The 26,783-nt window shown below is 39.6% G+C and overlaps 1 protein-coding gene across 3 annotated transcripts in view; it reads right to left on the reverse strand.

Moving 5' to 3' along the window:
- The window catches only part of LOC129173989 (matrix metalloproteinase-16-like), a 60,801-nt gene that overhangs the window by 21,553 nt on the left and 12,465 nt on the right, over positions 1 to 26,783 (reverse strand). For 2 of the 3 annotated variants that reach the window (XM_054765481.1, XM_054765482.1), the window contains 5 exons: positions 25,554 to 25,702; positions 24,161 to 24,175; positions 22,839 to 22,961; positions 17,626 to 17,930; positions 3,993 to 4,154 (listed from right to left, as the gene is read on the reverse strand). In XM_054765481.1, coding sequence (XP_054621456.1) covers positions 3,993 to 4,154; positions 17,626 to 17,930; positions 22,839 to 22,961; positions 24,161 to 24,175; positions 25,554 to 25,702 — 754 coding nt within the window. The remainder of the gene's footprint in view (positions 1 to 3,992; positions 4,155 to 17,625; positions 17,931 to 22,838; positions 22,962 to 24,160; positions 24,176 to 25,553; positions 25,703 to 26,783) is intronic. The other variant, XM_054765483.1, reaches the window with a different exon arrangement.

A 26,783-nucleotide genomic window follows, 5' to 3' on the forward strand; every position in this document is an offset into this window, starting at 1 on the left:
TTTTATTATTATTGTTTTATTCTCATTATTTTATATTTATTTATAAATAAATTATTTATTAAACAATATGTATTTTACTATGATTTTGTATTTTTTTACATTTATTTATAAGAAATTATTATTATTAATAATTTATAGAGAAGAATATTTATTTTACTATTTAAAAACAAGTATTTATTATTAAGATTTTTTGTGGGTATCCCCCTGGCACTCCATTGTGGATCCCGAGGTTGTGCGCCTCTTAAGACCACCCTGTTGTGTTTGTGAGGTCGTGTTACTTCTGTTCTCCTTTTTTCCTCCAAAATGAGAATCGATAAAGAACCGAATCGTTAAGTAGAATCAAAAATGGGATGGAAATTGTAATTGTAATTCCCATCCCTGCTCTGAGCCCTTGTTGGCACAGTGTGATGACTTATTAGTGTAAGGTAAGCATTTGTTCCAAACTGAATGAATATTTAACCAAAGCAATCCCAATCCAAGCCTCGAGGTGCATTTGCTTGCAATCAAGGTAAGAGAATGCGGTTAGTGCGTGTAGCAAATGAATAAAAGTCACTCATGGCAGCCAAACACAAATAAACAAAACCCTTTCAGGGGTATGGAGCCTGGAGGAGATCTTTTCTGCCAATTAAAACAGACATGAAACTGTGTTATACACAACACATCCGCTTTGACTAATTTTATATTTAGGAAAAAATGTGATCTTTCTCAGGGTTATGACTATTATGTGCTGCTTAATATTGGCAGGGAGAAGGATGAGATGAATGGCAAGCCAGAGGCCACAACGTTGCATTCTGAATGCTGCGCGTGACAAAAGTGCTTAGGCCTTAATTGCGCTTGGTATTACCGTGGAGTGTGTTGACATCCAATCCATAGGTCCTCACGCGTCCAACGTGGTATTAAAATAGGCTGTATATCTATATTGTCCCCACATTACAACTGGATTACATGACAGCTTAGGAAAAGCAATTCATTGAAGCTTGAAAGTCTGCTAATTCTCTGCCACACTTGGCAAGAGGAGAGTTATTGGTAATCGTGGCAACATTAGTGAGGCTGGGAGTGAAGTGACCTTTTCACATGCTGGGCTGCATTTTTCAGCACAGAATGCGGTCATGCGGCGCCGAGAGAGCCAATCACAATGCATGTCTGGCATCAACTATCTTAATGAAGGAGTGTGGTTTTGTTTTTTATGGCGTTCATGAAGTCATCATGGCATGCTTGCTTGGTGCAAGTTGAGTTTTTTTTTCTTTAATGTTTAAACTGTATGCTACTAAAATGACTGTTTTTCCATTCCTTGTTTCTCGTGAAATTTAGACTTTTTCTTCCTCATTAGAATATGACTTTTTTCTTTTAATATTTGGACTTTATTCTCATAAGATGACAGCTGTTTTTTCTATTTTTGCTGGGTGTTTTTCGACTTTCTTCTCGTAAATTTTCTTCTTGTGATTAGAACTTTATTTACATATTTTGACTTTATTCCATTATAATTACATTTTTCCGCAACCCCATTTTCCAAAAATGACAACTTTATTCGTTGTTTTGCTTGTCTCTCATTAAACTACTTCAAAAAAAGAATGTTTTTTTTCTTTAACATTTCGACTTTATGCTACTAAAAAGACCTTATTTTTCTTCATAATATTACAGTGTTAATTTTCATAAAAATTACAACTTTTTCTCTTTAGATTTCTTTTAATAGTTAGACTTTATGCTTGAAAAATTACAGCAGATTTTTCAATTTCTGCTTTTTTCTTTAGGAAATAATTTTTTTAAAATGTGCTGCGGGCCGCACTTTGGACACTCCTGTCCTATTGCATTACTTATTCAATCAATAATAGCACTGTATGTTTCAGATGGGGTAGGATAGGTTTTGCCTGTGTAGACTGCATTTAGAGGTGAAAACAACATGAAAAGCAGAAAGCTGTCTATGGGTGGAAAACAAGCAATGGTGAATCTGAGAAAAGGTGGAAAATCAATCAAAACCATTGCACACACACACACACGTGCACATACGCGTGCGCACCATAGTCGGTATTACCAAATGCTGAAGGATCTCGTAGGTTCTACCCGTAAACTTCGCGTTGTCTCGGTTTACTTCCATCTGACTCACCCTGTCGCCCATCTCACCTTAAAAGCTACTAGCTTTCCTACTCAACCTCAACTTCCCATTGATCTAAACTCTGAAGGTCGCACCACCGACCTTATTTAGATTCAACATGGAATGTTGCCACGTGGGAGAAAAAAAAAGGGAAAGGGGCCAATTGCTGGGGGAACGGCAAAGGATGGCTGTGACAGAAGCTGCTGTCACTTGTCCTGCCCTTCAACTCTAGAGTACAAGAGAGAGGTGGAGGGAGAGGAGTAAAACACAAGAGGGATGAGGAGAGATTTGATCGCTTGCCCAGGTCTGTCACTCCCAAAGGTACGTACCCTGGCCATGTAAACAGATGGCAGGTTCTTTTGTGTGCGTGTGTGTGAAAGAGAGAGAGAGTGTGCGCAGCCATTCGTGTGACAACCCACGGTCATCTCAGTGGAGTGTAACTGGTTTACAGTCTCAGCAGCTATGAGGCACAACTCTGTTACGTCCCACCAACTTGTGTCCAAGCGTGACAAACTGAGCACGAGGTGACAAAAAAAGCAAAATGTATCATCCAATAGAAGCTACTAAATGACATTCAAAATTACGAGTGGCAGAAGCCATCCATAAATGAAAAACCTAAACCAAAAATGTCTATGCTGGTGCTTGTGTGAATTTAAGCTTAAGAATCCAACTGGGTCCTTTTAGACACTTTGGGACCGAAACGGGTCCCATTCAAACCACATTTGACATTAAATGATACCAATCTCAGCCTCTAGGTTGACGTTTGAATTTTTTTTTTCATATTACACATGTCACCACTACTTGTAGGGGTTGTATTATTGCATAGAAATCAAATGTTTTATCGCAACAAAAACAGAATGAGTTGGCGGTGAGGTAAAGGAATGCTGTGTCCTTCGCATGGCAATGGACGGGTGATTTTGATACATACACACATGACCTTGCAAAAACTATTTCTTTTTTTATACATACATCTTTGAAAGATAAATAAAAACTATTACTGAAAACTACTACTGAGATTGGAAAGCAACCCATGTGTGACTTTTTGCTATTTAAAAATAGTACTACAAACAAATAACAATAATAATAACAATAAAAATAATAATAATAAATAATCTAATATTCTTCATGCTTTATGTGCTTAATTATTTACATTTTATACGGTTCTTGTTAAATTATTATAATAATATAATGCTAATATTATTATATATACATTTATGTATATACACATATGCACTGTATATATACATACATGCATACATATGTACACATACATACAGTACATACACACACACACACACACACACACACACACACGATTAAAATGGCATACAAATGTAAGGAAGATTCTTTTAAAAATTTGAAGTGGATTAAAATATTTAAGGTTTGAAAATGGAAAAGAAATCTGCATCATATTTATTAAGCGTATATGTTCATATAATTACGCATCAGACTTTGTACAATTTTTATGGCAAGTTTTCTGCGAATCGATCATTGATTATCCAGTTAATCGACAACTATGTTGGTATTTGAGTCATTGTTTTTTTTTAATTCAAAAATGTAAATCAACTTTGATTTCAGCCTCCGAAATGTGAGTATTTGTGAATTTGCGTGGTCATCTGTGAAAGCAGACCTATTATCTTTGGGCTTTTGGAAAAACAAGATATTCACACACGTCAGCTTCGACTTTGGGAAACCGTGATCGACATTTTGGCCTCTTACGGACCAAACCTCTAACGGTTTGTGTTTGGTCCATATTGATTTGCTCCGTCTAGGGCCTAACAGATTAATCGAAACAACCTTCAGATTAATCGAGTAAGAAAATAATCATTAGTTGCAGCTCTAGTCCTAAGTATGTGCTCTTCTGGGGGGACCCCACAGGGTTAAGCATTGCTGGCCTCACCATAAATCTTCTGGATGCCCAGCAGGTCATCCATAGGTAGTTTGAAGTTCTCAGTGTCCATGTACTGGTAGAAGGGAGCCATGATGGCTGTGGGGTCGTTGGAGTGTTCCAGTCCAAGCGCGTGGCCAAGCTCATGTACCGCCACCAGGAACAAATCATTACCTAGAAACAAGAATGAAAGAAGAGGGAGGTTAAGATAAGGATGACGTAGCAAGCCAGTCATTAACGGAGCGCACTACACAGAAACAAGAACCACACGGTACACACTCACACATTGTAATTAGTGTGCGGTTGTGGTTAACCAACACAGGTCTGAAGTTTTCGCTCAGACTTTTGTGGTTAACAGCGAAGTCCCATACATATAATTTAGATTTCTTACCACCCCTGCCAACCATGGCCCCTTAACTATCATCACACAGAAGCAACCATAAAAGGAGACGTTCACCTTGACACAGAACTCGTATTCGTTAACTTCAAAAGCCACTAATTCTTTGTGCTGGATTATTTGTAGCTTCAAGGTGGCTCTCCCAGTGCTTCCCCCCCTCCCATCTGCTCTTCCTCTCATTCAACCAAGAGTCTTTCTACAGCAAGACAAATCTTACCCATGAATGATGCATCGTCACACGGAGAACAGATCAGCACAGACAAACACCTTATTTGGAACATCATAACAGCCAACTGATTAGCTTTGAAAGCGTCATGTAAAGTCCAACACGATATATAACTAAGAGCTCATATCTCACTAAAAAGGCTTGGCATCCGTCCCAAATTTCCTTCACAGAAAGTCCGGGCTTTAAAAAGTTGTAAATTTATAGCAAAATTGAGGGAAAATTTATGCAAGCTTGTAAAACCGAACAAGAGTCTAGGGATTAGGTTTAAAGCAAATAAAAAGAAACGGAGTGCGGGTGAGAGAGACAGCGAGAGAGAGAGAGAGGGAGAGAGAAGATATAGAGGAAAGAGAAACGGCTCAGTGATTTTAGAATCAGCTATGCGGGAAACGTCGCACCGCTCTGCTGCCAAAAGACAATTCTTAGGCCATTTCCGAGGATGGAAGTAGAAACTGAGGGTTAAAAGGTGCTCGGTGTTTTAATGTGAATGGGACGCAGTGTTACCTACAAAGAAAAAGATAATCAGTGGTGCCTGTCCACTCCTCGCTACGACTTTCACTCTATCACAGACGGTCTTCCAAATACATTCGTTAAAAAAATTTTAAAAAATCTAATTGCCGCTCCTTGCCATTTGGCAGTTGACTACGGCCTATTAGTTAAAAATATGATATGCATATTTAAGCAAATTTGATGTGTTTTTGGCCAAAATTAACCATTCCCAAGCCCAAAAATGAATTAAATACAAATATGCAGCATTTTTGCAGAGCTGCTGGAAATGTGAATTTCTCGTGCTGATGAATAAAGTATCCATCTATGCTTAAATATGCATTTTTTTTACCAATATTCATGTCATGTCATATTCAATTACAAAACAACGATTAGTGTATCTTAAAATCATGTGTGAAAACATAATAACCCAAGCTATTCTGTTGTTTGCCGACTTGCCCAACCTATAAAAAATATTTCAGCGTGCCTTTGTGTCGCAACAGCATCTCTCCGGGTCACTGGTGTGAGTGATAGGAAGAAAAGCTTTGGAGATGTCACTTGGTAGGAATAAATAAAAGCCTGCCAGTCTTTTAGAGATGTTTTCTAGGAAAATATGATACGTTTTCCACCAATTGTGGCAAAAGTTTACTGTAAAGCCATGTTTGCGCCACGAGATGCAGTGGATGTTGGTGTACTGGATGGCAAAAGCCAAAAATCCACACCAAACAAGTGGTGAAAACAGGGTTTTGTGGGGTTTTCCCCCCCCCACCGTCACTCATTCTTGACCCAGCCACTCTGCCTCCAGGGGGCTTTTGAGTTTCACAGTGTCACATTGTTTCACTTGCTAAGATAACTCACGCTGGGAAAGACATGCACGAGGTCCATATACAAAGCCCGAGCAGCCTGGTGAACAGTGAGGACACAAGACAGGTGTAAAATGGAATTTAGAAAAACACAACGTAGACAGATGAAATTATGGCTCGGAATAGTCACTTATTAAAAAGATATGTTACCGCAATCAAAAAATAAATGGCGGTGATGAACGATACAACCTTAACCGCCAACCTTGGCGTTTATGACATGACCTTCAGTCATAACCTTACCATGTCTCAAAAACAGAAGCAGAGACGGAAAATAGGATGAGTGAAGTATGAGCAGCCAAACGGCGATAAGAAAATGGAGCATCTTCCCAACAACATCAGGCCACATCAAGGCTGCATTTCATTTTAAAGATGGAAATAAAGATACAATGAATGATAGCAAGGAAGGGAGTTAGCCAGAGATGGATGTTCATGCTTTGCTTTCTGTCTTCCCTCTCAGTGTTTGTAGTAAAGTAAACAGGGATTAGAAACCGCTACCTGCTCCTTCCTCCATAATTTACGAGCTCCGTGCACATGCTGCTGCAGCCCCATCTGCCTGCTGGGGGCACGTGTGATGTGGGAATACAAGCTTCCGACACACAGGACAAACACTCACAGGCCCACAAATCAGACGACGCTGTCCGTCCAATTGCAGTAATAGTTTAGTGTTGTCCGTTCAAGGCTTGAGGGGCCTGTAAGCCTCCGTTAACTAGGCACAATTCGCTCAACGTACGACATCTGATGTGGGCTGCAAGAATGTGACAAATGAAGGACATTCAATACAGTAATAAAGCACGAAATACAAAAAGTTTGACGGGTGTCGACATAAATGTGTTTCTCTAGCGCCCCACTTCTGTCTTGTGGAATCGTAATTGATCCCGGTGTTGCGCTTCACGTCTAACAGCTTGCGTCTAGAAGTGGTCACATAGCCACATGCACACCAAAAAGGGTGGTAATTGCATTTCCAGTGTTGTTTTCTGGAAATGCTAAAGAAAGCTGTTTCTACCCTGATAGAGAAGCTGTACGACAGAACACTTAGTGCTTCGCCTTCAAGAAACTACGTCCAACTAAAGGATACAAAGACAGTCAATGAGACTGTTGTATCGTGTTACACACTTCCTAACATTGCCTGAAATCCCCAAAATGGAGACAAGGAAAGGGGGAAGTTGTCAGCAGATAGAGCTCTAACTGAGAGGGTGGGGCTTCCTTGAGCCTGTTATGAAACCTCAGATAATTCTCAAAGGAGAGTTTTTTCAGAGACTTTCTGTCCAGCTATGTCAGTGGTGCTCAAAGTGTGGCCCGAGGGCCATTTGCTGCTCGCGGCTGTTTTTTATTAGCCTGCAGCACATTCTAAAAATATTACTAAAATATGATAGAATCCATCCATCCATTTTCTCCTCATTAGGGTCGCGGGAACATGCTGGAGCCTATCCCAGCTGACTTCGGGCGACAGGCGGGGTACACCCTGGACTGGTCGCCAGCCAATCACAGGGCAAGAATCAAATAAATATAATATGTTTGTTTCTGTTGTTTTGTTATTGTCACCATTGTTGTTGTTGCTGTTGTCCTTGTCTCTCTCTTTTTTGTCTCCCTCCTATCCTCGCACGCCCCTCTCTGTTTTCTTTTCTCTTCTTCTCTATCCCCTCCTGCTCCGGTTGCTCCAAATTTGCATAACAGCAAAACAAGAAGTTGCTTTTTTTCGCTTTCACTTATACCTCTGTACAAGTGACCAGTAAAGGCCATTCACTCTCTCATTCTCTAATATAATTCAAATATAACGGCAGCAAAACTGTAAAAATCAACAGTAATTTTACAAGAATAAAGTCAAAAAATGAAAAAAAAGCATAATTTTACAATAACGTCATAATATTATGAAGAAAATGTTTTTCCATCCATCCATTTTCTATACCGCTTCTCCTCACTAGGGTCGCGGGGGAATGCTGGAGTCTATCCCAGCTGACTTCGGGCGACAGGCGGGGTACACCCTGGACTGGTTGCCAGCCAATCACAGGGCAAGAATCAAATAAATATAATATGTTTGTTTCTGTTGTTTTGTTATTGTCACCATTGTTGTTGCTGCTGTTGTCCTTGTCTCTCTCTTTTTTGTCCCCTTCTTATCCCCGCACGCCCCTCTCTGTTTTCTTTTCTCTTCTTCTCTATCCCCTCCTGCTCCGGTTGCTCCAAATTTGCATAACAGCAAAACAAGAAGTTGCTTTTTTTCGCTTTCACTTATACCTCTGTACAAGTGACAAGTAAAGGCCATTCACTCTCTCTCTCTCTAATATAATTCAAATATAACGGCAGCAAAAATGTAAAAATCAACAGTAATTTTACAAGAATAAAGTCAAAAAATGAAAAAAAAGCATAATTTTACAATAACGTCATAATATTATGAAGAAAATGTTTTTCCATCCATCCATTTTCTATACCGCTTCTCCTCACTAGGGTCGTGGGGGAATGCTGGAGTCTATCCCAGCTGACTTTGGACGACAGGCGGGGTACACCCTGGACTGGTCGCCAGCCAATGGCAGGGCACATATAGACAAACAGCCATTCACACTCACATTCATAAAAATTAAATTTTTGGACCATTAGGTTGCGGAAAAAGTTATGATGTTATGAGAATAAAGTCAAAATACTATGGGAAAGTCACAATTACGCAAAAAAATTTTAAAAGAAGAAAGCTGAAATCACTGCGACTGACTGGCGACCAGTCCAGGGTGTACCCCGCCTCTCGCCCGAGGTCAGCTGGGATGGGCTCCTGCATACCTGCGACCCAGGTGAGGATAAGCGGCCTAGAGGATGAATAGATGGAAGCTGAAATCAAAAGTTAAAGTCCAAATATTAAAACCACAACAACGCAGTACTCTTTTTACAACGTCGACCAGGTAATATCTGCACCCCGCTCTCTGGTGTCGTATTGACACACCATGCACCATCAAACATTATTATTCTGCTCTGTCAAACATCATTTTCTGTCCAACAGCCACAAGTGAGTGAAACAAAAGAGCCAGATTGTGCTGAGGTTTTTTTTTTTTTGAATGGGCGATGCACCTTCGCTACTGAAATCTTTTCAGAGAGCAAATCACAGGCAACATACCATGTGTCCTCTGCACTCCAGTAATTATCTATTTACACAAACTGCTACTGAGTGAGATTCTGACTTTGGAATATTGTCAAGGATTGGAATATCAGCCGCTCCCGTGGACTTGAGGTAAATAAACCAGCAGAGAGAATATAATTAATGCTGCCAAGGAAAGGACATCCTTTATTCTTGTCATGTTTATCTCTGTGCTGCACCTGTGAGTAAGACAGGGGATTGGTGTACATTTATATTGTGATCATTCATCATTAATAATGCATTTCCAGGCACATGGGCTTTTAACAAAAAAAATGTCTCAAAATGTGTCCTTGGAAACCCCAAACCACAATAATGCTCGTGGAAACTCAGTTTATAAGCGATATCCTATGCACATCATTTTCAATTAGGCTGCAAAATGCTAGCAAAGTATTTTTCCGCTGTCGCAAACACGGGAAAGTCACCACACTGCTAAAAGTCATGCCGAATTTCAGGCAAATGAGCAGCAACAGCCTGGTATTTAAAGTACATCATTTTTGACACGACTGCCAAGGATTTTAGTCTAATATGACTGTGTATAATACCTTACACAAACAGTTTTCATATGATTCGGTTTTCGTCCAAAATTTTCACCAAAATTCTGTATCGGTTTTCTGTATCGTTCTACTAAACCGAGCCTCTGAACAAAGCACCCTACATGTTGCCGACTCACTGTCCATGCATTTTTAATTATTTGGCATTATTTTGTGCTTGTAAAACTATAATTATTCTCTATAAAGTGTAGTTTTTGTTAATGTCCGGATTACAGTAATCCCTCGCCACTTTGACTTTCACTGCTTCACTCTCGCACGGCTTTAAAAAAACATATTTATGACTAAATCTCATACGACCTATTATTAGGCCAAATTTAATCAAATGTTTTAGAATTGTTCTCCAAATTAAGCATTTTCGAGCATAAAAATACAAATATAAGGCATTCAGAAGGCGCATTGTGATGTTGTGTAGTATTTTACATATTTCTGGTCACTAGGTGTGATGAGACAATAGCCAGTGCATTCTCCCAATGCTAACATGCATGAGTGTATATTATGTTATATAGGTATTATTATCTCTTATTATGTCTACTATATTTAATTAATACGAGTTTAAAGGTGACTATAGGGGTGTTATTTCATGTCTAGAGGGCTCTAATAATGTAAAAAAAAAACATATTTAGGAGGTCGTAAGCAGGTATTTATGAAAATATTCCATTTATAAATAAGGCATCCTACTCTGTGGAAACTCACTTATAACAGCTGGGTTGGAACCAATTAGCTGCCATAAGCAGTTTATACTGTAATTGGATTTACATGATTTTTTATGAGAACATTTGGAATGAATTAATAACAAAAACCTACAGTAAGTACCACTGTACTGTACAGTATATCATAAGATTGTTGACACTACTTTTGCTAAGAATTATGGGTACAAGCTTGTCAGGACATCTGAATGACTGGAGGGGGTGGATGCCTCCTCAGGTGCGTTACCAGAGCTGCAAATATTCAGTGCTTGCAGCCAGAGAGACGTCCAGGCAAAGACACTGTTTTATATCCACAAAAAAACATCGCAATCTGGGAGATTTGTAAGCTCAGTCGGGATGTCGTAGACAAGGGCAATTTCCGGGAGTCCTCCCCAGAATTGGGAAGAGTTGGCAGCTCTGCGTTATTTGTGTGTGTATGTGTGTGTGTGTGTGTGTGTGTGTGTGAGGGCGGAAGGGAGCTCCGCCGCCCATGTGGAAGTTGATGCCGCAGTCAGTAGGTGGCCGTCTATTTCTAGTGGCAGCCTGGTGGGCAGGAACAGGCGCTGACGTCTCCGCTTCCTTTCGGCGCGCATGATTTTCCCTCCAAGCGTGTGAATGGCAAAGCTAAACGCCTGCGTTCTCCTTGAAAGTGACATTCATAATTGGAAATTGATGCATAACCTGCAAAGATAATTTCACACGCAATAAAAGAATGCAATAAAAGCTTTATCTACTGTGGAATATGCCGACACTTGTGTCCAATGGCGCAATTTATTAAGTGATAAATTAACATCAGGATTGAGATATTTAGTAGCATTTCCTCACATGTGTTGATATCATTTGTGAATATTATAATAAATGCTTTCTCACTTGAATCCCTGCTGACGCTGTTGATGGCACATATAAACAGAATATACAGAAATCTGTGCCTCTTTTCTGTTAGGAAGCAATTTTTCTTTTGTTTCTGCAGAAATAAAATATCCCAATTAATTTTTTTCTTGAGATAGGAAAGATGATTCAGCTCCTGGAGGTAAGCAGTGAACTGGATGCTCGCACTAAATAAGAAGGACTGCTATAAAAATGCCCAATTTCTTTTTTTCCCTCCTCACCATCCATTGTTTTTAACCACCATTTCAAACAAATTATGCCAAATTACGCAATTTTCATACATTTTAAGTGTGTTTTCCAGACTATAAGTTGCATCAGTCAAAAAATGTGTCATGCAGAGGAAAAACAGATATATAGTTAGTCACACTGGACTATAGGTCCCATTTATTTCACAAAATTCATGACCAAAAACGGACAATTTAATTACACAATAGCACACAGAACAGGCTGACTAGGTGTCAGGTATGTTAATGTAAGACGCTAACAGTTATTCAGCTCCAGAGTAGCATAAAGAACATACCTGGGAGGCTGTTTAGGCTAAATTAACATAACATACCAGCGAGTCCAACGCGCAAGTTACCGGTAAGTAAGTTCACCAAACTCCCAATCTCATTCCACATCACTGAATCCATCAAATTCTTCATCCTCGGTATCGCTGGCCTACCGCGTTTTTCAAAAACATTCATTGATAAACGCTGTTTCAGAATACACATTCAAAGACCTTGTGATAATTCTACACTGGTCCCTATGTGTCAGTAATAGCCACCGCAGGAAGTACTGTCCAGAACAGGAAGTAAAAAAAACAACAACAAGGAACTCTCCCAATGCTAATGTGTGAGTCTGTCGTATTTATGCCTTATATGTCTTATGTCCACTATATAGGGTAATAGGAGTGTAAAGGTGACTATAGGGGTGTTATTCCATGTCTAGTGGTCTCTAATAATGCTAAAAACTGTATTTAGACGGTCATAAACAGGTTTTCTATGCTCTAACAAGGGAAATATTTGCAAATATGGAATCCTACTTCACTTATTGTCGGTTCTGGAACCAATTAACTGTGATAAACGAGGGATTACTGTGGATGAAAGAAGCTGACAAAAGTACAGCAAATTGGCATTACATCAAAATCCCACCTCCATGAACCTGATGGAAAATGGAAATCACTTTTCCTATGCACAAATTGTCAAAGTTAGGTTGCCTTAAGGTTAATATTGTTAACTTTTTGGTTAAGATTTGGGAAAAGGGTGAATTATAAAGAATCTAAGAATGGAATTTCTAAGACACGGTGTGGTTGTCTGTGCAGGAACTGTGAACCAGTGATTGATTTATTTTCTGCTGCCAAGATACTTTGTTTTCCTGCAAAATCCAATCAGCTTCAGTATGGCTGAGAGTGAAAATTGGACGTGTTTTATCTATTCCAGCCTGCAACGCTTTGATTTTTCTATTTTTTTCCAGCTTCGGTCCAACAAGATGACCTTAGGATAAGGCCAGTATGACGGCTTGCTTGTTTGCAAACACTGCTGTGCAGAAATAGAAAACTGTCCGCTTTCAGCCTAAGTGGTTGTAGCATGTCAAGATCCCATATCCCAGATCCAAAAACAACCTAGCCATCCGCGAGTTTTCTTCTTCTGGTCCCGTGTACATGCTTTCAAAATATATTGGCTTTGTTATTCCACTGCCATACTTCATATTGTTATTCTCCGAGACTGCGACTCTTGCCTGTCACATCCTAGAATGCCTTTATGATATGTCTTTCATATACTGATGAATCACAGCAAGCAGACTCAATGTCGTGCAGCTGTAGGAGTTGCACCATCCCTCCTCTCGGTTTGCCAGGATGTCCTACTCTCGATGGAGATACTGTCCCATCGTCCACCCCCTAACACTCATTCTCTGGCTCTAATATGTTCTCTCGATGTGTTCTCCAAGCAAAATAATGCAAGTGACTATCACCAACAATGAGAGGACCTGAGCGTTAAATATAACATGAGAATAAAAGGAGACTGAAAGAAGCAGTTTTTCCTTTGAGACTTATGCCGTTCTTTGCTTACAGGCATCAGGGGAAAAACAACAGCCTAATGCAGGGGTGTCCAAACTTTTTCCAACGAGGGCCACAGTGACGAATGAAAGGATGCAAGGGCAGCGTTGATATTTTCAAGAAAAAAAAAACTGCATCGCAGCTTTGTGATTTCAGTGAAAAAGCCTGTAATTAGTATCAACATCGCTCTGTGCCCCACCCCCAACCCCCATTTTTGTTGTTTTTTTCCAAAATTTTCCAATAATTTTAACTTTCCTTTTATTACCAACCTAATTTTCCAAAAAATGACAACTTTATTTTGTTTAGTTTGTTTCTCATAATATTACCACTTAAAATTTTTTTTTTCCATTTAATATTTAAATTTTCCTCTTTGATAATCTTTGTAAATTTTCTTTTTGTAATATTATAAAATGTTATTACCATAATGTTATAATTTCCCCAAAAATAATTTTCTAAAAATTACAAATTTATTTTGTTTTGTTTATTTTTTGTTCTTTAATATTTCAACTCTATGCTACTAAAATGGCATTTCCCCCCTCACAATAATCTGAGTTCATTCTTGTTGCACTTTTTTTCTCGCTCGTGTACGACTTTTTTCTGTTAATATTTTGACTTTTTTCTCGTAAAATTACAGCGGTTGTTTCCCATGTATGCTGTTTTTTTTAATTTTCTAACCTAATTAAAAAAAACACAACTTTATTCATTGTTTTGTTTGTTTTTCACAGTAACAACTTTAAAAAATGTAAACTTTTAAAAAATGTCTTTTTCTTTAATATTTTATTAATATTTCAAAATTATGCTATTTTTCCTTGCAATATTACGACCTTACTTTTGTCAAATTACTGCTGATTTTTCCATTTTAGCTGTTGTTGTACTTTTCTTGTTAAACCATACTTTTAGAAAGTGCAGTGGGCCAATATAAAAATAAAAAATAAATAAAAAAGCAGCCACAGGCTGTATATGGCCCTCGGGCCGCACTTTGGTCACCCCTGGTCTCATGTCTCTTCAAGTCTGAGGTTTTATTCCAGGCTTCCAGTTTTTTCCTGGATGAATAAAAGGATCCTTCTTGGACAAAGAATGTCCAGTATCTCACACTCATTTTACTCATAAAAATGTTTAACACACGACCAGTCCAGCGTGTACCCCGCCTCTCGCCCGAAGCCAGCTGGGATAGGCTCCAGCATACCCGCGACCCTAGTGAGGATAAGCGGCATAGAAAATAGATGGAAGGATGGATGCTTAACATATTCTCATATAAAAAAAATGACACTGAAAATGTCCATTTGTTTCCCTTTGCAATTGCAGATAATTTCTCACTTTATCCTTGGGCTGATAAAAGCCAATTATACTCCAATGCTCTTAAAACACCGGCTAACTAATCCTAATAGGAACCGCATTGTGCAGTGGGCGATGCAAATGACCTCACTGAATGCTACTTTTGAGTAATCCTTGCCTCGCACGTGCCAGCGCTGCTGGGTGAAAGTGCAGCCAAAACCCTGCGTGTGAACACGGGGGACGAAGCGGCGATGCGAGCGCTGAGCCTCATGTATGCTTATCTCCATGCAGACAGGGGATTAATTCTCCAGTGTTCATCTGTGGCGTCATCATCCAAAACAACAACAACAACAACTGCAACATCCACGGTGCGATGCCGCCAACGGCAGCCGCTGTGACAACTGATCCTTCGCCTAAGCGCTACGAGGGATTAGGTATGACTGACTCTGGCAGCTTACTGGACAGGACCTCATCACTGGCGTGTTTGTGGAGTGTGAAAACTAAAAAGAATTTCTAGCCCAGGAATGGATTTACCCTTCAGTACGGTGCAGGGAATCTACAGAAAATCTAAAGAAATTCTCCAAGCAAGTCACAATATTGGCTTTCTTACCAATATCCGATATACCGATATTATCCAGCACTTCATTTCCGATATCATTATCATCTGTCATATCAGATTTCAATTTCAATTTCATATGTCATATCCTAGTGAGGATAAGTAGCATAGAAGATGGATGGATGTCATATCATTACTGGTAGAAAAAAAAAGAACCGATATCTCATTTTTATGCCGATATCGGCCTCCCTAATATATCTTTGCACAGTATGCATGGTTTTAGTGAACTACAGTACGTATATTGGGGTGACAATTTGCACTTCTATTCTCTTCTTTTGCCAAACCGCTGCACGCAAAAGGGTGGAATTTTGTCAAAACATGCAACGCCACCGTCTTGCCGGTGCTATTATTTTTCGGACAAATAAACCCCATGGTGGCGGGCGTTGTCATTGGACCGCAAAGTTTGACCCCTTTTGTCGGACTGGCTTGAAATTTCTCACGCAGCTCAACGCGCTCCACAAACTACCCACAAACTGAATTCAATTCAATACAAGCACTGAAGCTTCATTGTATCAAATCAGTGTTTCTGATTCAATGTTGTTTTGAAGCCAATTCAAAACGACCATAACCACTTGGGCATCCAATTAAAAAAAACAGTACCCAGAATGCAATAAATGGGTGAAACTAAAAACAAATGTTCTTTAGGCAAAAAGTTGTTCTATAGTATCAACTTAAATAATATGGTCTTTTTAAAAAGCCGTTAATCGATCACATCGACAGTGGTTGAAGCCATGCTAAGTTAGCAATTAGCTTTATGGACTTTTGAATGGTGACAGCGAAACGGTAAAATACGAGTGAAAAGAATAGTGACTGTATTTTGATTGGTTCAAAGTACAAGCAAGTGGCAGTCACAATGAAGAGCAGCAGCTGCAGAAAGAGGACGAGTGACAGTTTGACACGGAATTGAAAAAAGGGACTTGCCGCGGCAAGGTGGGAACCGAAAGTGTGCTGTGTGTCAGCAACTTTTGGGTGTTTGCCCATGAAAGTCACGACACACCTTTGGGAGACTGACAAGCACATGTGTGTAAAATTTGAGAAAGATTACTCGTAAAACATGGCCGCCATCAACCAAAACATGTTTGCAGGGGCATCCATGGAACTTAGGAACTAATCACCCTTAAATCATTGATCATTAGTCTAATGTTTATAAAACTACGCTGATATCAGTATTACAAGTATGCAAGCATGTTCTCCACTGCATTTTAAGCACAACCCATAGCGGGTGCCACAAGTGTCATTTACTGAAATTCTCCCAAGCCAGGCGAGCCTACTGTGGTTTGGTTATTGTGTTACTTTTTACACCTTTTGTACCAAGGTGACCAATGCTACTGCAAATGAAGAGTTGTTACGCAGGTAACACTGCCCATTTGTTAGCTTGGCAGGGTTATAACTCGGGCCAAAAATCCACACATTGCTTTGCTGCCAAGACAACATGACAACAATACAAATGACTCCATTTCCACGGCATTTCTAGCCCTGAGAAGCATGAAAATGTTGAATGATGCTCATATGTCAGCGCTAAATACGAGCTACATGTCATACAGAAGTACGGGCAGCCCCTACCATGGCAAAAATCTCAAGATTTAGCCAGTGTGCGTGTTCGTTTTTGGCAAGAAAGCCAGGAGCAAAGTGTGTAATAAGTCAGCATGCATTATGGGATGGATTTGAACGAGCGTGGGCCGCAGAAGGGCTGTAATGATGTTGCACTGAAGTAGACGGAGTATCTGCATGTTGAGTTGCAGACAGTGAATCACAGCCTTCAATGACAGATGCCCCCCCTTCCCGCAAGGCAGCACATGAAGGCAGACTTTACATGTTTACCTGCACATTCAAACAGTTATGGGAGTGGACCGCAAGGCCAAACAAGGTTATTATAATCACTACCATTGTTACTCAACTTGAGGGAGAAATTTGAGCCGCATCCACCAAACTCCTTGAATCTAACTGTTATCCAAGCCTGGAAAGATCAGTCATCTTCTGCTCAGGATTCTGTTTTAGACAGCAACTTCCTCGCTTCTCTTTCATTGGCAGTGTGCTCGAAAGCTCCCACTCATCTCCTGCACTCTCGCCCATTTCCTCTTCAAATATTTTCTTTACTTCTTGCAATACTGCTTCCCTTACCACCCATCTCTCCTGTGAGCTCTTGAGTCTCCAATATTTGTCTAGAGATACACCGTCATTCTCCTTCTGTTTCTCCGTGTTCCGCTTTCTCATCGAGTCGCTGCACTTTCTCGCTCGTCTTTTAAATCTCATTTGTGTCCGTCTTTCCGCGGCGTTTCTTGCTCAGTAATCTGTGTCATTGTTTTGACTCGTGAGTTGCCTCTGTGGACCACGGGGAAGGGTTGTCCCTTTGGATTTTATGAAGAATCCAGTGCTGCAAACATCCTTGCTGCGCTATTCTAGCTTTCATCGCCCCACTAAAGCCTTCACAGTTGAAAGATTACGTGACTAATTCCCAAAAACATACAAGTCAAACCAAAACCTGAGCCATTATCAACGCTTACCATCATGGTTGGGGTTGCCCAGTGTCCACGGCTCATCCGAGTCAAAGTGTGTGTCTCCTCCAATGCCCGGCCCTGGGAAGTAGGCATGGGCCAGGAATCCACCTTCACCGTCGAATGGCGAGCTGTCACCGTGGAAACCTGAGGCAAAGATGATCGTGATGTCCACGTCTTTCTTGGTCCGCTCCAGTTCGCTGTAGGGCACGGCCTCGAAGCGCAGCGGCGTCACGTTTTGCCAAACATCAAAGGCTCGCCTGATGGCATCGTGGGTCTCTTCTGCACCGACTTTGGGCGTCACGTTCTTTATGCTGTCGAGATACCACAAACACACGCGCACACACGAAAGGGAAACGTTGGGGTGAGGATTCACAAATCGTAAGTCATTGCAAAACAGAGACAGTCAAACCTTGGTTTTCAAAAGATTTTTGTAGAATTTGGGTTTTGTTTACCAATTTACCAATTTCCATTTAGGGTAACACGTTGACCAATGCCTGTGAATGCGCGAGGTGTATTCTCAGGCCAGTGAATCAAACGCAACGGGACTGTTCAGGTTGCCTAAGAAGATCTACAACCTGAACAGTCCAGAGGATTTTCTAAGACAACCTGAAAAGTCCAGTTGCAATCCATTCATTGAATGCATTCATGCATTGAATCAATCACAACTGGACTGTTCAGGCTGTCTTAAAAGATCTTCTAAGGTTGTCTTAAAAGATCTTCTAAGATCTTCTCACCTGTCTTATCTTAGAAGATCTTCTAAGACAACCTGAACAGTCCAGTTGCGAACAATTCCAGAGCCTGAGAACACCGTGCCCTAGTGCCGGCTTCACATTTAAGTGATCTGGGTTCAAATCTCCATTGTTCGTTTTTATATTCTCCCCGAGATCGCATGAGTCTCTGGGCACACCAGCTTCTTCCCACATCCCAAAAACTGGTCTTCAGCAGCCAAATCTGGCAGGCAGCTTAATGGGAAGTAAATGATTGAAGTACACAAAGTACCCACGGAGTAGTAATAAAAAGTTAGCAGGAACCATCTCAAAATAAGCTCATCCTGCATGCTGCCATTTCCATGCTCATTGTGGGTCGCTTACACAGAACTAAATGGAGCCATTTGTGAGTGAGGGCAGTCGAGTCCACCCCTGGAAGTTCTGATACCTTGCAGGTGTGGAGAGGATTGGACAATTTCCTTCCTCGGAAATGTACTTTCTAATTAAGGATTATCAACAGCCCACTGCCTGCTGAAAGCCCACGTCTGGTTGGTCATGGCAGGGAAACGTCTCTTGGATTTATTTGCTCTGAAAATATCTAGTGGTCTTAAATTTTGGTTTTGTTGCAGCATATGAGAACATCTGCATCAACCATACAGTATGTGTGCCTTCTGATGCAGCAGAGCCGTGTGCATATATTGGAGTTTTTAAGAGTAGTGGTGTAGGCAGAGATTATATGGGCGGTGAAACAGGAAAAAAGTGGGCTGTGAAATCTGCAAAGCTTGCTGCAAACATCACTTTTGACATTACACAGCCACTTAATCTCCGCATCGAGACTGTGGCGAGAGCAGCATTGAGTGTTTGTAAACCTTATTAAATGACAAGGGCTGTTAAAAATGGAATAATGCGGCGATATAAATGATAGGCAAGCAGAAATGTGGATGAACAAACTCAAAAGCGGAGACTGCTGTGTTGTTACAAGTATCTAACGCCTTCCATCATGACTTCCCCTGAAGTGTTTCCATTTGTGGTTCAATACGCATCAGTTTAAACTTCCATCACTGAGTGCATGAGGCCTGCTGGCGCTGGGGAGCTGTGGTTCATTTAGGGCAGGGGTGTCCAAAGTACGGCTGTTTTTTTTTTTATTGGCCTGCCGCACATTCTAAAAAATACAATTGAACAAGAGAACACAAATTTGAAAAAAAAAGCAAAAGCAAAAGTGAAAAACATCAGCAGTAGTTTTACAAAATAAAGTCAAAAAATGAGGAAAAAAAGGTTTTCTTTAACAAGAGAGTCGTAATTTAATCTAATCTAATTTAGAATAATGTCGGATTATGAGGAAAAATAACGTCATTGTAGAAGCATAATACTGAAATATAAAATTTTCTTTTTTTTATGTCACAATATTTTAAGAAACGAAAAAAACATAGAATAAAGTTGTAATTTTTGGAAAATTAGGTTGTGGAAAAAGATATGTCATGAAAATAAAGCCAAAATATTATAGAAATAATGTCATAATAACAAGAAACATATTATAAGAAGAAAGTTTAAATAGTTCATTAAAAATAAAACTGCAGAAGTGGAAAAAACTGCTGTAATTTTACAAGAATAAAGTCAAGATATTAAGAGAAAAAAGTTGTTTAACGAGAAAAAAAGTCGCAATTTACCGAGGAAAATGTGATTTTAGTAGCATAGAGCTTAAATAAGAATAATGATGTACATTCTTTTTTAAAGGCTGTAATGTTGTAATGAGAAACAAAAAACAAACAAAACAAGTTTTTGAAAAATGAGGGTGGGGGACTAGTTATAGCATAGAATAATAATAATAATAATAATAATAATAACAATGTCGCTGTAGCTTGGTTGATATGCAGGTCACATTCTGTAAATGGAGCGTTGTTTTTTTATGTTTTTTTGAAAGGCTTTATAGGCAGAATCGCTGGGTCGCATTACGTGCGTTCTGAACTGCCTCTTTATAGTTGTTTTTATATCTTTAGAAAGCGCAGAAAAGAGAAAGACGTGCTTTCATGTCTCACATAAGGATTGTGGATGATGGGCAAAACCCCCCAAAAAAGTGCAGTTTTCCTTTAAGGAGGACGAAAAGTTGTTCCAGCTGAATTCCATAAGCGTATGCGCATCCTATTTGAAGGGCAAACATTGATTAAAGTGCAAAACACACACGGGGAGCAGCTGCAATTTGACGAAAGAAAGAATTCAAACCTTCTCTAAGGCCATATCAATGATTTAACTCCATGTTGCGAGGTGATAATTACTGTGGATGCGACTGCTACGCTATAATAGTACGTGCATGCAGGGAAAACAGTAGGGATGCCAAAGCTAATTAGGGCCTCCCAACAGCACGGACGGTATGCGGCTATGCAGAAAGAAGCACACACTGGGTGCCCATGCATTAATTATGCCTTTCCAAATGGCAGCTTTGTTTTGTGATGATTATTTAACAAGTTTGAAGGAGAAAGATGGATATTTTAGGGGGGGAGGGGCAAGATCTGACACAAGTGTGAGCGAAGCTGGAATGAAGCACGCAACGCAGCAGATCGGAACGGCTGAAAGGACATTCAGGATTCAGTTGCGGGAAGGTGTCATTGCATTTTTTACCTACCTTTATTATCAACATGCCTGCCTTATTGATCCAACAGAATGTTAAATCCACTTTAGCTAATGAAAGACAATAAATAAACCATGACCTTCTATTCAATTTGTTAGTGTCCCAACACAACACATGTCGAAATGCTAAGAAGTTTTATAAATATCCTGGTTTATCCTGGTAAGGTAATTTGTCGGACTTCCTGTGTTGCCCTGTTCTGTTCTCCGCTGCTCTTACTGTCTTGTCTGCTCGCACTTGCTCCTAATTTGTGCATTGATTATTTAGTCCAGCCTCTGGCGTCTGTCCTTTGTCGGAGCGTTACAAATGCTGCTGTGCTTGTTGCTGCATTGTGGATCCTGGCCGATGCCTTGCAGCCATTACTATTCAAATAAATATTTGACCTGCAATTGGGTCTCATCGCTCGCATCCTGGGGTCGCCGTCACAACGCCAACATGTCAAAACGTGACAGTTTTTTCCATTTTGCAGTTCTTCTCTTCAGTATGACTTTATTTCCATAATATTTTGCCTTTATTCTTGTAATATAACTTTTTCCTGAAATCTAATTTTAAAACAATTACAGCTTTTATTTAGTTGTGTTTAGTTCTTCTCATAATAGTACGAGTTAAAAAAAATAATAAAATCTTTAATATTTCAACTCCATTTTTCCAACTATTTCAACTTCAGTTTTCGTCTTGTAAATATGATTTTATTCCCATAATATTACAACTATTTCCCGCAACCTAGTTTCCAAAAACTACGACCTTATTCGTTTTGTTGTTTGTTTCTTCTCATAATATTAAAACTTTAAAAAATTTAAAAATAATATTTTTCTTTAATATTTCAAATCTATGCTAGTTTATTCTTGTAAAAATTGTGACTTTTCTCTTTAGGGGACAACTTTTTTTCCCTCTTAATATTTTGACTTTATTCTTGGAAAATTGCAGCTGTATTCCCCCCATTTCTGCTAAATTTTCAACCTACTTTTCTAAAAATTACAACTTTATGAATTGTTTTGTTTGTTTCTTATAATATTACAACTTAAAAAAAAAACGTTTGTTTCTTTTTGTTTGAAAAATGTCATGAGGAAAAAATTACATTATTTTTCCTCACAACATGACGTTATTCTCTGAAAAATAATATTCTGTGAAATTATTGCTGACTTTTTTGCTGTTGTTTTTTCTTTTTTAGTTTTAAATGATATTTTTAGAGTGTGATGTGGGCCAATAAAAAAATTGCAGCGAGCCGCAGGTGGCCCTCGGGCCGCACTTTGGACACCCCTTGTTTGGTAGATAAAGGGTGCCACTAGAGACACAGAACGGTGATTGGTTTACAAAGAAATGTCACTTCCAAATGACCGGTACACTTGGTAAATGTCTTGGTGCCACGCAGGTGAGATCGGATCATGTACATACACGGTTTTGCGCCCTTGCACCCAAACGAAGACCATGTGATATCGCAGACTCAAATCCCTGGTGTCATAACTTCAGACGAAAAATGCAAGAAGCAGAAGCAGGAGCACTTCAGTGAAATGCAGCCGCAAAAACAGCTGCAAGTCTAATCTAATAGTCCCAACGCATTTATCCTCAAAGCAAATGGGGGGGGGGGACAAATCCAACTATTAAGGATTGTCCCATAAAACACAAAGCCAGAGAGTAAGCCACATTAGAGCTAGAAGAGATTTTACAAATTGTGGTCTAGTAACCTCCAACAAAATCTGGGTTTAGAGCGACACTGAACTTTCAACGACCCTGGTGTTTTCTACCTTCCTTGTAGAAGTTCACTTATCTCTTACCATCAGATGCTCTTTGGTGCTAAAGCTGGGAGCAGCGCAACAAATTTCAAAGCCGGCTTTACCGTTTACGAGATATATTTGTTTTTTATGGAGCAAGGTTTCAGAGGCACTCACCTGTAAGTGATATGTTTGTGTTGCCACTTTTGTCCCGTGAGGGCGTACCGCCGTTTCCTGACGCTGAATTTTGTGACACCTGCCGTCTGGTCAGGAACGCCACATCTGGGCTTCTTCATCCACCTGCGGGAAAGAGTAAATTGCGTTGACATTGATGACTCTCGGTATGATCCAAATGAGCTAATGGAGAGAAAAGACTCTGTGCAGGGACGGGCATTCGTATGGAGAAAACGGACAACCAATTAATTCCATGTCATTGAATATGATTTTTTTTAAAAGAGGTGTTATTCTGGACTCCTGTTTCCATGCCAATGTTGAACAACGCTGATTATGTCGGTCGCCTGTTGGCAACAAATTGCAGTGGTACCTCGGTTTTTGTTATTAATTGGCTCCAATTGGGGGGGTGCATGCTGGACTGGTCGCCAGCCAATTGCAATTAATATATTTAAAACAAATATATATATATTTCAGTCCAGGGTGTACCCCGCCTGTTGCCCGAAGTCAGCTGGGATAAGCTCCAGCATGCCCCCGCGACCCTAATGAGGAAGCGGAAAAGAAAATGAATGGATGGATATATATATAAATAAATAGAAGAAAAATATATAATATATATATATAATATATAAAATATATATATATAAATATATATAATTACAGTTATAATTATTCTATTTTTATAATTTCTTAAAAATTATTATTCTTAAAAAAATGTAATAATTATTAACTAAAAAGGTTATTTATTATTATATTGTAAGTATATAATTAATTCTAAGTATAAGTATATTAAGTATATTATAAGTAATAATAATAAATATTTTATTAAATGTAAGTCCAGTGCAACTTATGCTTTTTTTTTTCCTATTCATGATGCATTTTTTGACTGATGCGACTTACATCCCGGAGCGACTTACACTCCGGAAAATATGCTCATCCATTCCAGACACCTAACAATAAGAACAAAAAATACATTCAATAGAGAATATTTACCGAACAATACAGTACCGGGCAAACAGACTAGTTTGTTGCGTGCAATACTGGGCGAAAATGAAAACGGGCGTACAAAAAGCAAGGTTTGACTGTCGTTCAGACTGAAAGTAGTGAACTTTGCTTTGCTCCATTAATCGACCAAATAGGCTATTATGCAGATTATGCCATTCCCAATACTACGTGTAAAAGAGATGAGTATACCTAAACAAGCAGAGAATGCGTGAATCCACAACACAAAACACCAAACATGACATGCGCATCTCTCATCGTTTCCACACTAGTCAAGTATGCAATGTTTAAATTGATATTAATAATCCAGTGAAAGGGCACCTCACCTTAGCGTGTTATTGCTGCATGGAGAGAAGAAGTGGGGGAAATAGAAAAACAGGCACACCGTTAGCTCATCACATTTCACCCGGTTTCGGTCCATGGGCTGGATAGCTAGCTCTCTCACATTACCACGTTACAGTTCAGCGGCCAAATCGAGCTCGCTGCCATTTGGAGCACGGATGGCATTTCAGTGTTGACGGGGACAAATGTCACTGAACAGTGTTTTGGTTACGAGCAGGTAAAAAGCCATCTTGGAAAGTGTCAAGGATCGATGTCTCCATGTAAATGGCCTATTTAACTCTGAAGAGAATATTTCCTCACGGAAGTATCATCACTTGGACTTCTGACGTTTATTTAAATGTTGCTATGTGCATGTCTGCTTACCAGGGTTGTCCTGCAAGGTGTTTTCAAAGAATATTATCCAGGGGGGGTCCTAACTTTTTACAGCGAGGGCCACTTAGTGGAAAAATGAAAGGATGCAACTTTGCCACTCTGATATTTTGTAAAGCAACACACGTAGATATGCTAGGAAGTTTATTCTTGTAAAATTGCGACTTTTTTTCCCTCAATAAAATACGACTTTTTTCTCTTAATATTTTGACTTTATTCCTGTAACATTAGAACTTCTTACTCAACCAAATCTAAAAACGACTTTGTTCATTGTTTGTTTTTTGGACTTTTTACAAATTAAAAAGTCTTTTCCTTTCATATTTCCGCTTTATGCTACTAAAATGACATTTCTTCTCATAATATTCAGATTTCAACTTTCTCCTTGTAGTTCTTCTTCTTGTAATTAGGACTTTATTGTCATAACCTTTTGGCTTTACTCTTGTAACTTTTAACTGCAACTTTTCCAAAAAATTCAACTTTATTCATTGTTTTGTTTCTTACAAGATTACAACTTTTTATTTTTTTTAAAAAGAAGGTTTTTTCATATTACAACTTTATGCGATGTTACTCTCTTTTTCTTGTTAGATTACAACTTTTTTCACAATATTTTGACTTTATTCTTGTAAAATCACTGCTGATTTTTGCTGCTTTTTAATGTCTTTTTAAATTACATTTTTAGAATGTGCTGCAGGCCAATCTAAAAAAACAGCCTGGCGACTATGTTTCTGTAAGTAATGTGCAACTAATATAGGAGCTGTGTGGATTGAGAAATGTGGTATTTTAGTCAGCAGCGCTGTTATTTAGGACAGTGATATTGTCAGTCAGCTAATTAGCAAATTAGTAACGCAGCTTATTTGGCATTCCTGAAATATACACACAATGCATCTATTTAATATGCAGAGATTTAAAATAGTTGACCTCTGTGCCTGTGTTTTTGCAGAAATACATGCTTCCAACTCATCTGCGGGTGTGTTATTTTGCGGTATTTCATAAGCGTGTGCAACTCACTCTATGGTGCTGCTGTCCAGAGTCCCTGTAACATTGAGGCCGTAGCGGCGCTGCATGGCAGCAATAGCAGACTGCATGACTCGGGCAGAACGCAGCACTGACATTCTGGGGTCTGCAGGGGGGAGGTAGCCATACCTTTGGAGCCATGCCTGTGAGCAAAGAAACACGAGAGAGGGGTTACACATCACCGTCTGGTTAAGGCTTTCCAGCTCAGAGGCTAATAGACAGGCTAGTGAGAAACAGGCTTATTTACTCACATGCAGAGAGTTAAACGATTGTTATCGTGCTTGTACAGCAAAAACAGAAAGCCTTGAATCAGCAGATTGCTATCTTTGCTCTGCTTTAACATGGCAGCAACAGCATGCATTGGAAACAATGTTGTTGTGGATTGCCAAAAAAAAAAAAAAGGATTGTCGCATTATCCATCCATTTTTCTATACCGCTTCTTCTGCTCATGGTTCCGGATGAGCTGGAGCCTATGCCAGCTGACTTGGGGAAGTCAATCACGCAAACTGAACCTACTGCACTATCAGTGACTCAGATTTGCTGTGAATAATAGCGAAGATACTGTACATCCCACATCCAAATGTATGATCATCATTACATGGCAGCAGGGATAAAAAAGAAAAGTAATCTATTTCTATGTTAACAGAGCAGAATGCAATCTTTTATGGTGTTGTTTGGCTTGTCGGGAAAAGGATTTGCTGTAATAGAGCTCTCAGTGTCCCCTATAAAATCCTGCCAAAGGGAATCACGGCTCAGATCTCGGGACAAGTCGGGAGGAAGGGGGGGTCGGCCGGGCTTTCCCACGGAAGAGCTTTAGGGATTTGGCTCGTCCCAGACGCTCTGTTTTCCTCATCATCAAAACGGTAAACAGAGCGGCCGACGTCTGTTTTTCGCAAAACAAACCCATAAAACGAAGCAATAAATTGTATAGTTTGAAGCGTGTGGATGCGGAAGCACAAACACACTGACACAAACTGGGAATCAAACGCCTGGTAAACTGTCACGCGGCAAATTTGCCTCACTTAGCCTTCATTCTGGAAAGCTCTTTAGGAGAAACATGAGCACCATTCTACTACAAAATACTGCTGGACTGTTGGGTCGGATACATAAAAGAGGAATGGAAGTGTTGCATGGCAGTAAGGAAGTAGCATCCAATGAAGACCGAAGCAAAACGCATGGGTTGATATGCTACGTCTGGTTTTTATGCATGGGTGACGCCTCATC

The sequence above is a fragment of the Dunckerocampus dactyliophorus genome, chromosome 21, assembly GCF_027744805.1.
Source record: "Dunckerocampus dactyliophorus isolate RoL2022-P2 chromosome 21, RoL_Ddac_1.1, whole genome shotgun sequence".
NCBI lineage: Eukaryota > Metazoa > Chordata > Actinopteri > Syngnathiformes > Syngnathidae > Dunckerocampus > Dunckerocampus dactyliophorus.